Below are 16,076 nucleotides of genomic sequence, written 5' to 3'. Positions count from 1 at the left end.
GTCAAGGCGAAAGGCATGGCCGCGAAGAAGAAGAAGATCATCATCGACACGGACCCCGGCATCGGTACGTAGAATTCGACACCCGTAAAGCTTCGATATTTTCCGTCGAATCGCCCGATTTTGGATCGTGGGTGTGTCTCGATTCTCGACGGTCATGACTCGGTTCGACGCGTTTCAGACGATGCCATGGCTATCTTCGTCGCGCTGCAGTCGCCGGAGGTGGAGGTGATTGGGCTCACCACCATATACGGGAACGTCTACACGACTCTGGCCACCAGAAACGCCTTGCATTTGGTATGTGTACTTGGTGGTAGTGGGTGACAGTTTATTGCGGGAGGTTTTCCGGGATTTCATGTACTCACGTTGAACTTTTCTGGTGTTGGTTGTAGAATCGATCTCGATGTAATTTGACATTTTTTGTGGCTCAAACGTTTTGGCCTTACTTTCTTGTGTGTGTGTGTTTGTTTTTTTTTTTGTGGTGCAGCTGGAGGTTGCAGGACGGACCGACATCCCTGTGGCTGAAGGGTCCCATGTGACAATCACCGTACGCACTTTCCTACTTGCGTGCTTGTCGTGGTTTGCCCATATAGGATTCTGGGGATCCGATTGATCGCTTAGACTCGATATAGGCTTTTCAAATCATGACTCGTTACCTTGACAAAAAGACGGGTGTTGAGATGCATATGCTGTTGAAGTGAAGGGATAAACATAGTCAAGTAATTGATAGGATCTTAATCTGTAGATATAACCAGGTGGTGGTAGTAGTGGTAGTGTCAACACCAGCACATGTGAGGGACCTTGATTTTGTACTCATTTCGGTTACTGTGTGTGTCTTTGTCCTGGTACATGGGTGCATTCAACATGTAATGGGTTTCCTAGGATAGAAGAGGCTTGCGAGTCCTCTCGTTTTATTTCTCAGTGTGGGCAGCTCTCATTTGTCATTGCTCACTAAGCAACAGAATCTCTTGTTATCACCATAGCAAGTTTATATTGTAAAGCAAGAAAACACCGCAGGGCTACCTCTTGGTTCTTCATAATAATTACTGGGAACTCTTGGATGCCTTACATCATATTTGTGATGTTCTTGAACCGTAACTTTGCAGATCTCATACTTAAGTTTGATAAATTGGGATGGCGTTCTGACTGTGAGCTGATTCTCATGCACTTTCTAAATGACTTAAAGCCCAATTATTTACTTTAAAGAAACATCAGCAGTTGTTTGATTTCATCGTTGTTTCTCCTAAAGAAAGGTACAAAGCTTCGAATTGCGGATTTTGTCCATGGCACTGATGGTCTTGGCAATCAAAACTTCCCACCACCAAAAGGAAAACCAATAGAACAGTCAGCAGCCACTTTTCTCATTGAGCAAGCAAACCTTTATCCCGGGGAAGTTACTGTGGTTGCATTGGGCCCACTCACAAATATAGCACTGGTCAGATATTTGAACTTTTGTCATGCTTGTTTCACTCAGTCGAGAAAAAAAAAAAGGGCTTGTATGGCAATGGCTTTTTCATAAGTTGTCAAATGGATGTGTAATCCAGGCTCTTCACCAAGATCCAACCTTTTCCAGAAAGATTGGGCAGATCGTGCTTCTTGGTGGAGCTTTTTCTGTGAATGGCAATGTGAATCCAGCAGCTGAAGCCAATGTAAGTTGTCAATTTTCTTCCTTTTCTCCCAAGCCATGAAAAATTTGCAATGTAATACCTGAACAGCTGCTAGATGTTTGCTTAGAGGCTCTCTTTCTCTAATTTATTACTGAAAAGTCTGTGTGGCCCAACTTTGCTTTCTAATTGTCCTATAATAATGCTGGTGTATGTTGGGTTGGACATACCTGGTTCTATCTGAAATAACTTCGAAATGTCTGTTTATTTTTTGGGTTGTGGACAGAGTTACCAGTCGAACCTGAAGTTATTCAAATGGCTCAGGTCCAGATTTATAACTCTCCTTCTTATTCTTGTATATCTTTGACTGGCTGACCAGATTTTTGGCGACCCAGATGCTGCAGACATTGTTTTTACCAGTGGAGCTGATATTCTGGCTGTAGGAATAAATGTCACCCATCAAGTTGTTTTGACAGGTAAAGTCGGCTAGAGTTAAAATTTGCTGATAATACTAATGTTTTAATAGACTTAAAGGGATTTAGCACAGAGCACACATAGATAATGCTAGTGAATTTCTAGTGATGCTTTAGACATTCTAGTTATAAGTAAAAAGCTACCTATCTGCCTATTTTTGGAGACACTTACACTAATATTTTTCCTTCTGATGATTTAACCGAAGTGTAGATTTTACTTAAGGGCTGGAACTGTTTTTCAGCATAGTTTTGGAAGTGTACTTTCGTGACTTACCATATGGATTTTTTTTTTGGCTAAAGAATGCGCTACGGATTACAAAGCCATATTTTTTCATTGATTATGTGCGACAAATTACAAATATGCAGCTTCTTACTGTTTGAAGTGTTTTCTGGCTTAACAGTAGTGACACCAAAAGTCCGAGGCCAGTCAACAACCAGAAACTTAATCCATTTAATGGAAGATATAAAATGTTCGATGATCCTTTATATTATCAATTATATATGATTGGTTAAACTATAACAAGATTTGGATTGCCGGGTTTCATCCGAACTGTTTTGAGACACTACAGATGCAGATAGAGATAAGTTGGTTCAATCAAATGGAAGATTTGCTCAGTACCTCTCTAGAATCATGGAAGTGTACTTTTCCTATCATCGTGAAGCATACTTCACAAAAGGTATGCCTTCTGAAACATCTTGATTGAGGATATGGTTTTTATTTTCTGATCATTGTTTATATTTAACACTTATATGTCATTTTGTTGCAGGAGTTTACCTCCACGATCCAACAGCAATACTTGCAGCTATCATCCCTTCACTTGTAACTTCCACTGAAGGTGTGGTTAGAGTGCAAACAACTGGTATCACAAGAGGGCTCACTATACTATATAATAGACAGAAAAGGTAGGTAGAATCCCGCAACTCAATTATCTGGGCCCTTTCAGATCACTTGTTCTACAAATATAACATAATCTTCTTATGAGTGCTGACTGCTGATGGTGGCATCATGTCATGAAACAAGGCTTCTTGATATTAGTTGAACCTGATAAAAAGTCCAGGATCTACTATTTTGTGAAGGGCACATTTCTGGATTTGAAAATCTGCTTAAAGTCTGGAACCTCAAAGAGTCATTTCCCAAAAGTTTTGATTTTGCGAAGATGCAACAAACGGAAACAGCACAAACTCGCCCATCGGTGATTTAAGTGGGGGGTCGTGGCGGTGGGATGCTGCGCTAGCCCCCCTCGAGGACTAGTCGGGCATCACCGCTGGTTTGAGCCCTAGCTCGCCGGCCGCGCGGACACCTCGGTTATCAAAAAAAAAAAAAAAAAAAAAAAAAAACAAACGGAAACAGCATCACCATTTGTCGAATTTGGTAGTGTTCTGGTTCCAGTCGTAGCCTTATGCTTCTTCTTGTTGCCCTTATTATTGACTAACCAGATTTGCATCACAAGTACCCTTCAAAGGGACAGAAATATTTTTCTCTTCTATTGTTGCTGAATAACAAAGAATAGAACTATCGAGGTGAGGTAGTGTTTCTAAATTAAACTGTAGGAGGTTGGATCGTCCTCATATGTGATGCTTGTAGAAAGTTCCTTCTCTTGAGTATGCTTGTTCTAACCACTCAGCTATACCCACTTCGTTAAATAGGTTCGGTGAACACACAGAATGGTCCGACAAACCGACAGTGAAGGTGGCGGTGACTGTTGATGCTCCCTCTGTTGTGAAATTAGTCCTGGATCGACTCATGGAGTCATGACTTGAGATGGCCCCAGGTAATTGATCGAATGAATCGGATGAAGCTTCTGTAAACCAATGAAGGCTTTGTTCGAAGGTCACAGTGCCAGATGATTAACTTAGATGAGTGGAATCAAAATGTTCGTTGCCAAGGGCGGATTCAGAAATGCCTAGGTCCATGCTCGTTGCCACAACTCAATCATCTGATTTGGTTTTCTGGTAACATGTTGAACTGACCGTGTGCTTCTTGCAATAAGTATGTCCCATTTCTGAGTCTGAATTAACTGTCATAATTTGACATGTCGCTTGAAACGAAACCTTCCCCTTATTGGCTACCTAAAGGCTTAGCAAATGTCTCTGGGATCGTCTCGGGAATAGGCCTGTGTGGTAAGCTACTTGGAGTTCATCTAACTTACGAAGGAAGAAAGGAAGATGTAATTTGGAAGATTGAACCTTTTTTCCTCCACTTTGCCCCGTGGCCTCTTCACTAAAATGTGCATGTCACGATGGACAGAATTTAAAACCAACAAATAGCAAATCTTAGGAAAAAGAAGTGAGGATTGAGATTCTTTTTAAGATGAATTTGCTTGCACAAATAATTCATTCGACGGAAAAAACACATTAGCATATCAAATTTCAGTGGTTAATATGCATCGTCTTCTTATTTTCTTTTTCCGTTTTCATATTTCCCTCTTTCTCCTTCTTCCTTGGACTGATGGCTCTGTGAACAAAGCGCCGTCGCCGGCGGCCACCATCGATCGCCACTTCAGGCGTTGCCAGGCCCCTTCTCTCCCTCCCTTCTCTCTTTGTTGTGATTTGAGGTCACGTAAGCCCTGTGACCTCCTTGAGTGGCTGAGAACAATTAACGTTTTTCGGGGGAGAGGAGGAAAAAGGCCCTTCAGGATGGCGATGCAAGAGCGAGAAATGATGCTACGGCGAACGGCGGCGGCGGTGTTTAGTGTTGCCGAGGCAAGGAAGAGAGCAGAGAGGAAGATTTGGAGATTAGGGATGGCCGTGGAAAGCCAGCATATCGGAAAATATGTTTCAACCTTTGCCCGGTCTTATTATTTAGGAAAATGAATCGATAATAAATACTTCCATCATCAACGACAATCTATACTTAAAGTATATTGTCGATAATGGATATAATTTTAGATAACTCATTTTCAAATTATTATTTTTTTGCGAAATAAACAAAGCAATTGTGCGTAAGGTTTTCGAAAGTATAAGGGTGACTTTAGGTATTCAACCTCATGCAAAAAAGGAAGAAATAATTCCACACTTGAAATTGAAAGATTTCATTTATTTACAAAATTCGTGTGTGTGTGTCTATATATATATATATATATTTTGAAAATGATACTTTCACATTTTTTTAAACTCTATATATTGATTGGACTGATTTGCTCTTATAGCGTATCCATGAGCTCCATGAGGATTCTTGATATGTATGAACACAGTAATATGCTCTTCCAAATTAGGTAGAAAATCAAAGTAACTGGATACACTTATATGTAATCATCGTAAGATTTTTTTTTCTACATCGCTATAATTCTTTCAATTTCGTTTTAAATTATACACAACTGATTCAATATGAATTATAAAACATAAAGTAACATAAACTTTCATAATATTCTAAATCATTAGCTTTATTATTTGTTAAAACTAAGTAAATTTCTTTCCTTGGTGCAATTTATTCACTTATTTAGACAAGTAATACTTTAAGTTTTAACTAACTATTCAGTAGCAATATATTTTTTATATCGTCTTCTTTCCATTTTGATTTAATAACATATCTCTCTTCGCTAGTTTTTTATTTTATATTAGCGAATATTTTCCATTAGGAACGTGATTATTAAGTTCGTTATTCATTATTCACTTAATCGAATAAGCTGTACTTGAAATTTAAAATAATAATGAGATACATATTTTGCATTTTTTTAGTAACTCCAGTGAAATGTATTTAGGGAAAATTGTCAAATCAGTCCTAAACCTATTGTACGGCGGCCAATTCAGTCCTAAACCTTTTAATTTTGCCAATTCAGTCCTAAACCTTTCTAATTCTTGCCAATTCAGTCCTTCCGGTCAATTTTGGCCGGCCGGCGCTGACGTGGCCGCCGGCCGGCGCCGGCCGTCCGGTCAACGCTGACGTGGCAATTTTTAATTAATTTTTTTCAATTTTTTAATCTTTTTTTCTTTTTTTTTTTCTTTTTTTTTTCTTTTTTCTTCCTCTGGCCGGTCCGGCGACCGGCGGCCGGCCAGAGGGGAGGGCCGGCGAGGTCGACCTCGCCAGCCTCGCCGTCGCCTGGTTCGCGACGGCGAGGCCGACCTCGCCGTCGCCCGGGCGAGGCGAGGCCTCGCCGATGCCGGGAGAGGCGAGGCCCGCCCGCGGCGAGGCCGACCTCGCCGTCGCCGGGTCGCGGCTGCTGGGCGAGGCGAGGCCCAGCCGCGGCGAGGCCGAACTCGCCGTCGAGTTTATTATTAGAATTTGTTTCAGTATAAGTTGCACAAGCGGTCAAGAAAATATCGGTTACATAATTTTTAGGAGTATTTTTGGAAGATATTCTCTCTTGACCCGTTTCAATGCAATATGAGATAACAGTTCGGGGATGACAAATAAGTTAAAGCTCGTTGTTGCTTGTGTACGATGAACAATGACGTGTGTGAACTCAAGCGCGACGTGGTAAGGACAAAACAAAAATATTCTCTCAATTTCAACTTCAAGTACATAACTTGTGCAGACTCTTTTTTTTTTGGGTCGAAAGCTTTTGCGACTTTAACTACAAAACTCTCTGGTGAATTGATCCTTTCCGGTGCTATACCACGGTGAATTGAGCAACTTTCATTAGGTTCATAGGAATATAAACAACCGGTTGTCTAATAGAAATCAATGAATCTAGTTGTATGTGTTTTCTATCTTGTTCTGACCCGACACCACTTACTTTGCCTGTGCTTTAACATCTCGACGCAATCTTCATCCATCGCGCAATATCCACCGCATTCTGACATGCCATCCATTATTTTATTCACACAGGGATTACATGAAAACATAAATCACAAATATAAAATCGCATATAGTCCTAAATCTCGTATCGATTATTCTATAGCAATCGAAATAAAGCTTCCATCACAAAATACAACAAGAATCTACATTAATTTACACACAATCACACAAGAAATGTGAAACCGATTGAATCGATAGCGTTGCAACGAATCGTAAATTCGCTAAGCGAAGGCTTGCCGTCTAGATAATTATCCATTACTCGGCATCTCGTGATGAATTCACAAAGATGGCGGTTGTGCATCTGATAATAACTCTGAAAATCTCACATCCCGGAATCTATAAAATAAGCCCCATTCAGGATTGTAGAGACAACCGAAATGAGCCATCACTAGCCAAACAAAGGCAAGAAGCTCTCCACCTTTGCTCAGCACTTGCACATGTGCCTCTCCCTTAATATGACTTGCTGCATATGACAACATCTCAACCCACACTACGCTCATCACCTCCCACTTCATTTCCCCAAGCCTTTCTATCTCGTGGGCCAAACGGATCCCCGCGTCGAGCGGGCCTCGTCTTGACGAGTTTCTCTCGTACAATGTCGTGCATAGCCTCTCTAAATCGTTGGCTCCCATGACGACTAGCTCCCCTAAAATATTTTCTGATGTAATTTGGGCAACGCCCGCCACGGCGGACACCACATTAGACTGATTAAATAAAAGATACAACATGTAGTCGGATAGGATCTTGCTGAATTCCCTTTTGTCAGCTCTCGCGCATTGTTTCTCTTTGTTGTACCATATTTCCGTAGCAACATGCCACAGTATAATACTGTCGCCACAACTAAGCTTGGTGATATACACCAAAAGATTTTCGCAATCGATCCCTTCCAGTCTACTCTTGAGAAACATACCACTTCTAGTCTCAAGTATCTCCCTCGTGACCTCTGTCGGATCACTCAATTTCTCGGATTTACGTTTCACCTCCTCAAAAATAAAGATCCATAACTCCTTAACGAAGGGATTCTTGGACACGAACATCGTATCCGCTACTCTCACATCAGGAGCATCTCCTCTGGCAATTGCCTTACCAACTTGAAGAATTAAATCGATGTTCTTCAATGAGAAACTGCAGATTTTAGAAAAAGCGATGTTGCTCCAGCCCCGATCATGCTTATAAATCTTTCTCGGACTCTCTGAAAAACTCAGGGATAAGAGGTTGCAAGCAGAAATCGATTCTGACCATCTTCTAAATATTAAACGTGTATCTAAGACTTCGTAAGCAACACTGGCGCTAGGCTCTACTTCACATGGGGCGAATCGGTGCTTCCTCAGTCGAACCATGACGGATACTAACTTGCGAAAAATCAAATTTAGTTTAAGTGATCCTCGGTTGCACCACATGATTCTGGCAAGAGTCCAATCGGATGAAATGAGCATAAACAGAGCTATCACATCAAGAAGAATCCCTCCAAAAAGAAGGGAATAAGTAATTTCCACATCGAGTTTGGAGAGCCGATGCTTCTTCAAGTGATTGAACAGGATAAAGGCTATCACAACGTTAGTGAAGGCTATGAAGCGGAAAATGTAGCTCCACTTGGACCTTATTGCCAACGCTTTTGTGTGGAGCATCTCGTACATGAATTGGAGTTCGATTGATATCACCCTCAAGGCATCCAAAGCAGAAACTTCGTGGAAATAGTTGCGGCTCATTTCGCGTTGGTCGGAATCAAAGAAGACATCTCCGAGTAAGACCTTATTGATGTCAAAGAACATGTAAGCATGTTTCACCACAATGCTCTCGGCAAGGTCTGCTTTGTTTTGATCAAAATATTGATTCCCTATATTATTGAGTTCTTCAACCAAATCTGCATGTATGCCAACAAAAGCCCTCCCATATGGGTGCACCCATTCCTTGAGCCTTGGAAGGCTTGATAAATAAAGCGCCAGTGTTCTCTCCACACTTTTTATGACCCCGGCAAGAAACACCAGTATCGTTGGGATCATCAACGACTTATCGCTTGGAAATATCTGCACGAAGACATAAATGGCAGCGCAGACTTGAAAGACAAGATTGAGCAGGTGCCGTTGCCAAAGCGAACTATCCTCTAGGGAGAAGGCTGTGATGGTGTCCGGACCGCCAAGATGTAACAAGAGAAATGAGGCCCAAAATGCTTGAAGAACTCCATCTACTTTAGCTGCACAAGTTGCCGAATTGCCTTTGTTGTGAGAGATGAGCCCGATCCCAAATGCCGCAACCCAGTCAGCCATCAAATAGGACAACCACAAGAGGAAATTAAGGAGGCGGTTTGCTATTTTCTTTCTAAGGGGTGCAAATAGAATGAGAAAGATCTGAAGCGAGATGTTCAGTATAACAAAGCCTTGGATGTTCCATTTGTTCCACATATCCCAAATGGAGTTTAATGCCATGTTTTTGCTTAGTTTGAATGTTATCGCTCCTCTCTCATATAATTTTGGTTACAACAAAAAGTATAGGAGGAATTTGGGGAACATACATGTTGAGATGATTCCTTACTTGTTTGTCAGGAGACAACATCTATTAAAAAATCCAAAGTGGTAAAGTAATCGATTTATTTAGCAAATAAACACAAGCAAAGTATCTCATGCATTAAATGTAAGAAGAAAAGTATCTCATTTATGGATGATGTTTATTGCTTTATGCCAAGTTGATGCTTTATCGTCGAATTAGTCCTTTATCAGTTCTACTATTCATCCATCCATTCCATGAATAAATGCAAGCAATGTATCTCATGCATTAAATGGCAGACTCATGCAAGGGTGATGCTTATTGCTTTGTGTCGGGTTGGTGTTTTATCGTCGAATCGGTCCTTTCTCAATTACTTGCACGTCCATGATAGGTGATACCACATCTAACATGACACTTGATATTATTGATGGATAAGAACATATCTAACAAGTCATATGGGTGTGCTTGCATAGGATAAGTAGGTTATCTTCCATATTAGGAAAATAAAAACCTCTCAAACCAACTTAAAATTGAGAACCTGACCGGCCAAACTTATAATTATGTATGGTTTATGTTCAAGGGATGTAATCATGCCAGTTGTGTCTCATCCTTGTGAGTATCAAAAACTAGACGATTAAGACACTTCAAATTTATTGTTATATAGAGGTTACTCTTTTTTATATATCCAGTAACTTTACATCAATCCAAGATAGATCATCCCAGTTAAAAAACTCAACAATTCTGCAAAATATCATATAAACATTAAAATCGAGAATTAACAAAATCATTTAATACCCAACAAATTAGTTTAATAGTTACACGTTTGGTTAAGATACGATGAAGTAATATTTGGATCCCAATGTTTCTCACTTGGAATAATCGAAAGATTGTACTCGCCATTTTATAGGTGATGTCTTATACTATATAATTAATACACATGCATAAGGCAGTTTGCATGCATCCACAATGGTATATTGTGCCGAAAAATCGGAAATTCACGTTATCGGATAAAACCATATATATTTGCTGGAGAATGGATCGGTATTGTTTAATGAGATTAGTCAATAGGAGCTATTCCTTATTTACAGAACCATAGAAAAAACCAAATAGATTGGAATCAAAGAGCGCAAGGATCAAATTAACCAAAATTAAAGTTTACATACCAAATTGAACATTAACTAAGAGTTCAAGGACTAAATTTGGTAATCTTTTCTTTATATTAATAAAAGAAATACTAAACCGATTTATAAAACCGAGTTGTAAATAATAGGATACATCTTTATTGAATATTTGAACATGACTCAGTTGTTCAAGTAGCTAATCACAGTTTGTTGCGTCGTTTCTTCTATATATTAGTGTCTCATTTGTTGTTCAATTTTGTAAGTAGTGCTTATAATGATCTTAGAGTGGGTCCTTTTCTTCTCGGGAAAATACCAAAAACACATCGTATTGTTGACCAATGACTACTTACAATTTCTATTTATGCAAGTACCATTCACATCCCTCTAAGAAAAATCCTACATTGAAAAGACCAAATTACCCCTTTTTACAAACTCATTTTAGCATCTTGCTTAGGGTATGGATGGTTTAGTTTTTGATTGATTTTTTTTAGAATTTTAGGTGGTTGTGAGAATTTAGGATTTAGGAATTGGCTTTTTTTTGAAGAAAATTATTTTTTCGTAAATAGGGACACTAAGATAATTCATGTGAAGATGTAAAGTGGCTTTCATTGGTAAAACTCTAGTAAATTTTTGGTATTTTCAAAAGTAGGTCTATAAGTGGTCACTTGATGAAGGTTAAGGTATGTTTTTGGTATTTTGACTTTTTTTGTTTTAACTTGGACCAGAGGTGATATTCCTTTTTTTTGTGTTTTTTTCTCTCGAACATCTCACTAAATGTTCTTAACTTGTACATGACTCATGAGTTGCGTTCTTTTCTTCTTTTGAATTCTTTTGCCAGAGTCTGTGAATCACGTTGGAGCGATACTTTCATGAATCGGGTGTACATGAGCCTAGTCAATCTCAGCCATCGAAGCATGAATTCCATTTGGGATCCACATAATTCAAAGATGCATGGTATCGTCATCATTTGTTCATTTCGCCGTTGCTTCTCCTAAACAAAGATGCGAAGCTTCAAATTGCGGATTTTGTCCATATGGCGCTGATGGACTTGGCAATCAAAACTTCCCCCCGCCAAAAGTAAAACCAAAAGAGCAATCAGCGGTCACTTTTCTCGTTGAGCAAGCAAACCTTCATCATATCACTGGTCAATTTTTAAGCTTGTTTCATTGGCATGTGAATGTCTTTTGCATGAGCATTCACTTTGAACTCTTCCACGTATTCGACATCATTCCCTTGCATAACTCTTAAGCGTCTAGTACATATTCAACTCGTTTATTAATCGTCTCATATCTTTGAAAACCAAGCACAACAACTTTGTTAAACAAGTTGCACAACATTATACATTTAAGATATAAATGGGTGTAGTACCATGCCTAGTGTATCTAATCAGATCTTTATGACACGGGTAATGTGTTGAATCATTTAACTAGTCATGTCTAAGCGTTTTATAAATAAATTGAAAAGGTCAATTACCAAAGGTCATGTACATTATTTGTGTATAAAAAGATTAATCCGTTTAAACTTTTACAATCATGTGTCCTTTTCATGTCATGTTAACGAGTTGTGTCGAAAATTAGTTGTCCAACGAAGCGATGCTACAATCGACTCTTTTTCTTTAACTTGGACCCGCTTCATGTTGTTTTATTGTCCTTTCTTTGTCTTTAACTTAGATCCATTCGTGTTCTTTTTCTTTTCCCTTTTTTCTTACGGTCCCCACGCAATGTTCTTTAACTTGCAAGAAATTACGTAATTCGTGATTCGCGTTTTTTTCTTTTTTTAAAGATTTTGGCAGGAATTCGTGAGTCACGTTGGGGTCCTATAATTGATTGATGCACAACTTCTGGCTCTTTGTTCGAAATCTACTGATTTGATTCGCGTTGGTGAGCTCCTTTACATTTGTCAATTATTCTACCGACGGTAGAGAAAATAAACTTGTGAAATAATTTAAATAATAGCTATGATTACGTGCATGAAAATTCTGTTTAAAGTAACTGAACGAAAAAAAAATGAAGAACAAAATCTGTCGAAAGTGACTACTACATGTGGAAATGGTATGCATTCACTTTTTATTTTTTATTTTTTTTGTAGTTCAAGTGAATAACTACATTTATGAAACTCACTTGTCAAATTTAATCCAATTGTTTAGCCATCGGTTCGAATAATGTTTACTCTTTACACGCATTTTCTCAAATCTTATTGATCGTAACTTGATTTCTCATGTTCTTTGGAGTAAATCATTATTATGCTAAATTCGCCACCAACCTATTCTAAACTGGTTAAGAGTCCGGCAAAATGCGGAAGGTCGCCTTACCTTACAAATAAGATATTCAGGTTCAAGGACTTGCTAAATTGAACAAATTCCCGTTCATCGATACCTCTTTTCTTTACACGAAAACATTTTCAAGCATGAAATTGACCACTAATTGACTAATATGCCCTCTCAAACTTCGGATAATTACCAAAATACCCCTAAATTCAACTTTATGCAAAACTATATTGCTTGTACCTCGAAACATGAAAGGCAATTCATCATTAAAAATCTTTCTTTCTTCCTTTTCTTTTGTAGAAAATAGATTGCAATTTCTTAAGAATATGCAATAATGGTCTTTGGAAGGCTAGTTGTTTGTTAAAAACAACGTCAGTTTCCTCCTACTTCTCCTTGCAAGCTAGCTGATGAGATTATCAACCCAGTGATTTGCTTGCAATCCAGATGGAGAAATAGCCATGCAAAGGCCAAATAGAGTTACCAAGAGAAAGTCGCGAAAACTTCAATCTGGTCTCTGTTCACCTTTAATTTCCTAAAAAGTTCACTAGCATTTATATAGTGTCCTAATTGAAACCCTTCGAAACTCTAGCTGCCCAAGATTTACCCATCACATATAGCCCGTGAAGGACGCTTTAAATGATTAAATTGCTGGACCACCAGATTTTTTGTCAAAGAATAGCAAATTCGATATGAAATATTGATATGTTAGCAGGTACAAGCACCGCAGTGGAGCATTCTCACGCTATGACCCCTCTCGTCCAACACAGCCTTATCATGGATCCCACCTCTTTCTAATAAGGTACATCAAGATCAATCTAGTGAAACCTAACAAGCCAATTGAGAATACAGGCCCGAAGCCAGAGGCTCGGTATGGCCAAGCCCCTTACATGTTCCATTTGTTTCACAGATCTGAAATGGAGCCGAATGCCATGTTTTTGCTTAGTTTGAATGTCATCGCTCCTCTCTAATATAATTTCGGTTATAGCAAAATGTATAGGAGGGATAATGGGGAATGTGTGTGTGAGTTTATATATATAGTTGAGATGGCTCCTTACTTGTTTGTCAAAAGACAGTATCCATTCAAAACCCTAAGAAGGCAAAAGAATAGTGAACCAACCATTTTCGCAAATGAACAGAAGTAAGTTGCCTCATGCATTAAATGGAAGAAGAAAAGTATCCCATGCATGGATGATTTTTATTGCTTTTGTATCGATTTGGTGTTTTGTTGTCAAACCGGTCCGAGCTCAATTCTATTTGCACATCCACCATAACTGCCCGAGTTTCTAACTATAAAACTTTAGTATCGATCATTAGTTTAGTGAAATGTTTGGTGATACCATATATAACAAGACACTTGAGATTCTTGATGAATAAGATACTATCTAACAAGTCATATAAGTGTACTTGCATAAGATAAGTAGGTCATCCTCCATATCAAGAAAATAAAATCCTCTTAAAAAAATTTAAAATTGAGAACCTAACAGGCCATATTTATAATTATGTATGGGTTACATTCAAAGGAGGTAATCACACTAGTTGTTTCTCCTCACCCTTTCCAGTATCAACCACTCGACAAATAAGATGGTTCAAATTATAGTTATATATAGGTTACTCTTTTCAATATATCTAGTGAATTTACATCAATCCAAGATAGATTAACGTATTGAACCGGTCGTGTCTAAACGTGTCATAAACATATTAAAAAAGGATCGAATAGCAAAGGACACGTTTATTATTTGTATTAATCCGTTTAAACTCAATCTGAATGCACTAACGATCACGTGTCCTTTTCAGGTCATGTTAACGAGTTGCGTTGAAAATTGGCCGGATCTCCTTGGCCATTCAAGCTGAAACCCGAGCACTTCTTCAAGCTCTGCAATACCTCCTCTCAAGAAGACACAAACGTCTCCAAGTTGAAGTACACTCTAACCGTTTGGCTTTAGTTCAAGCATTGAATAGCACCTATCAGTTTATGTGGGAAGTAAAAGTACTTATCGTGTAGGCCCGTGACCTATTGGGCCAACTCTCAAATGTTTTATTAGCCCATTGTGAAAGAGAAACCAATCGAGCAGCGGATTGAGTAGTTAAGGTCCATAAACAAAAACAATCTTCCACCACATTGGGTAGCACATCCCCCTCAAGCTCTTTGAAATTTGCTCAGTTTTTGATGCTCCTTTTATGGGATCCTGCGTCTCATTACCTTCGGAATTGAACAAAAGTTCTCTTTGACCAACAAAAAGAAAAAGCAAAGCGATGCTACAATCCTGAACCCGACTCTTTAACTTGGACCCACTTCATGTTCCTCTTCTTCTTTTTTTCCTTCTCTCGTCTGTAATTTAGACCCATTTAAGTTCTTCTTTTTCCCTTTTTTTCTTCACGGTCCTCGCGCAATGTTCCTAACTTGCAAGAAATTATTTGATTCGTTAGTCACGTTTTCTTTATTAAAATGTTTTGAAGGAATATGAGAGTCACGTTCAGGTCCCAGGGTTGATGCACGACTCTTGGCTCTTCATCCGAGATTTGGTGATTAGATTTCTGTTGGCAAGTTCCTTTACATTGGTCAATTATTCCACCACCAGTAGAGAAGATAAATCTTATAGAGCACTTGAATTAATAGCTTATTCAATTTTTCCCTTTGCACGGACCCTCGTAAATCCTACCAATTACACACGTTCTTTGAAGTAAATCATTATTATGATAGATTTGCCAGTAACTTGTTCTAGAACGGATAGAAACCCAATAAGATGTGAAAGGCCACCTTAGAGTCCGAACCCGATATTCGGGTTTAGGGACTTTCCTATGCTAGATTAAACTAACTCCCCATTCATCATCACTACCTCTTTCTTCTTATTTTGAAAACATCTTCAAACATATAAAATTAACCATAAATTGACTCATATTCCCTCTCAAACATTTTCAAATAGATAAACTTGGAAAATGACCAAAATGCCCTTCAAATTGAAAAATTGACTAATATAACCCTCACACTTAATCGAAAAACTAAGTATCAACAATGGCACAACAGATAAAAATTCAAGGATCATTAACGTCATTGTCCCTCTTGCTGACAGGTAAGAGAGGTATATCCCACCTATAGAAGAGCTAGGGACTATCTTTTGGAAGGCTAGTTGCTTGGCAAAAACAAAGTTCCCTCCATTTCTCCCAGCAGGCTAGCTGATGTGATTTTCACCCAGTCATTTTCTTGCAAGCTCAAGAAAGATGTGGAAAGTCATGCAAGTCCAAATAGAGTTACCGAGAGAAAGTCACGGAACTCCAATCTGTTCTTTTTCCACCTTTAATTTCTAAAAAGTTGGCCACATCTACATATTTCTAACAGAAACACTTCGCAACTCTAGCTGCCAAAGATTTATCCGTCGTAGCCTGGGAAGGACA

The 16,076-nt window shown here is 38.8% G+C and overlaps 2 protein-coding genes across 3 annotated transcripts; one reads left to right on the top strand and one right to left on the bottom strand.

The window, feature by feature from the left end:
• Positions 1-4,084, top strand: LOC130139396 (probable uridine nucleosidase 2). 2 transcript variants are annotated; one of them, XM_056316245.1, is made up of 10 exons: positions 1-64; positions 179-294; positions 485-544; positions 1,247-1,432; positions 1,542-1,646; positions 1,981-2,077; positions 2,644-2,751; positions 2,842-2,977; positions 3,512-3,595; positions 3,722-4,084. In XM_056316245.1, the coding sequence occupies exons 1-9, from the start codon at positions 16-18 to the stop codon at positions 3,573-3,575; spliced, it is 921 nt and encodes a 306-aa protein (XP_056172220.1). In that variant the 5' UTR covers positions 1-15; the 3' UTR covers positions 3,576-3,595; positions 3,722-4,084. The 2 variants fall into 2 exon arrangements, with proteins under 2 accessions (XP_056172220.1, XP_056172219.1); XM_056316244.1 differs by lacking the exon at positions 3,512-3,595.
• A 2,806-nt stretch (positions 4,085-6,890) lies between these two features.
• On the bottom strand, positions 6,891-9,251 carry LOC130139550 (uncharacterized). The gene has a single exon (XM_056316755.1). It carries the CDS (start codon positions 9,236-9,238, stop codon positions 7,091-7,093), a length of 2,148 nt encoding a protein of 715 aa, XP_056172730.1. The 5' UTR covers positions 9,239-9,251; the 3' UTR covers positions 6,891-7,090.
• Positions 9,252-16,076: the final 6,825 nt, after the last annotated feature.

The sequence above is a fragment of the Syzygium oleosum genome, unplaced genomic scaffold (assembly GCF_021117445.2).
Source record: "Syzygium oleosum isolate NSW1041296 unplaced genomic scaffold, Sole_v2.1 Sole_v2.12, whole genome shotgun sequence".
Classification (NCBI taxonomy): Eukaryota; Viridiplantae; Streptophyta; class Magnoliopsida; order Myrtales; family Myrtaceae; genus Syzygium; species Syzygium oleosum.
The sequence above is the reverse complement of the archived record's forward strand: the minus strand, read 5'-3'. Positions and strand labels throughout refer to the sequence as shown.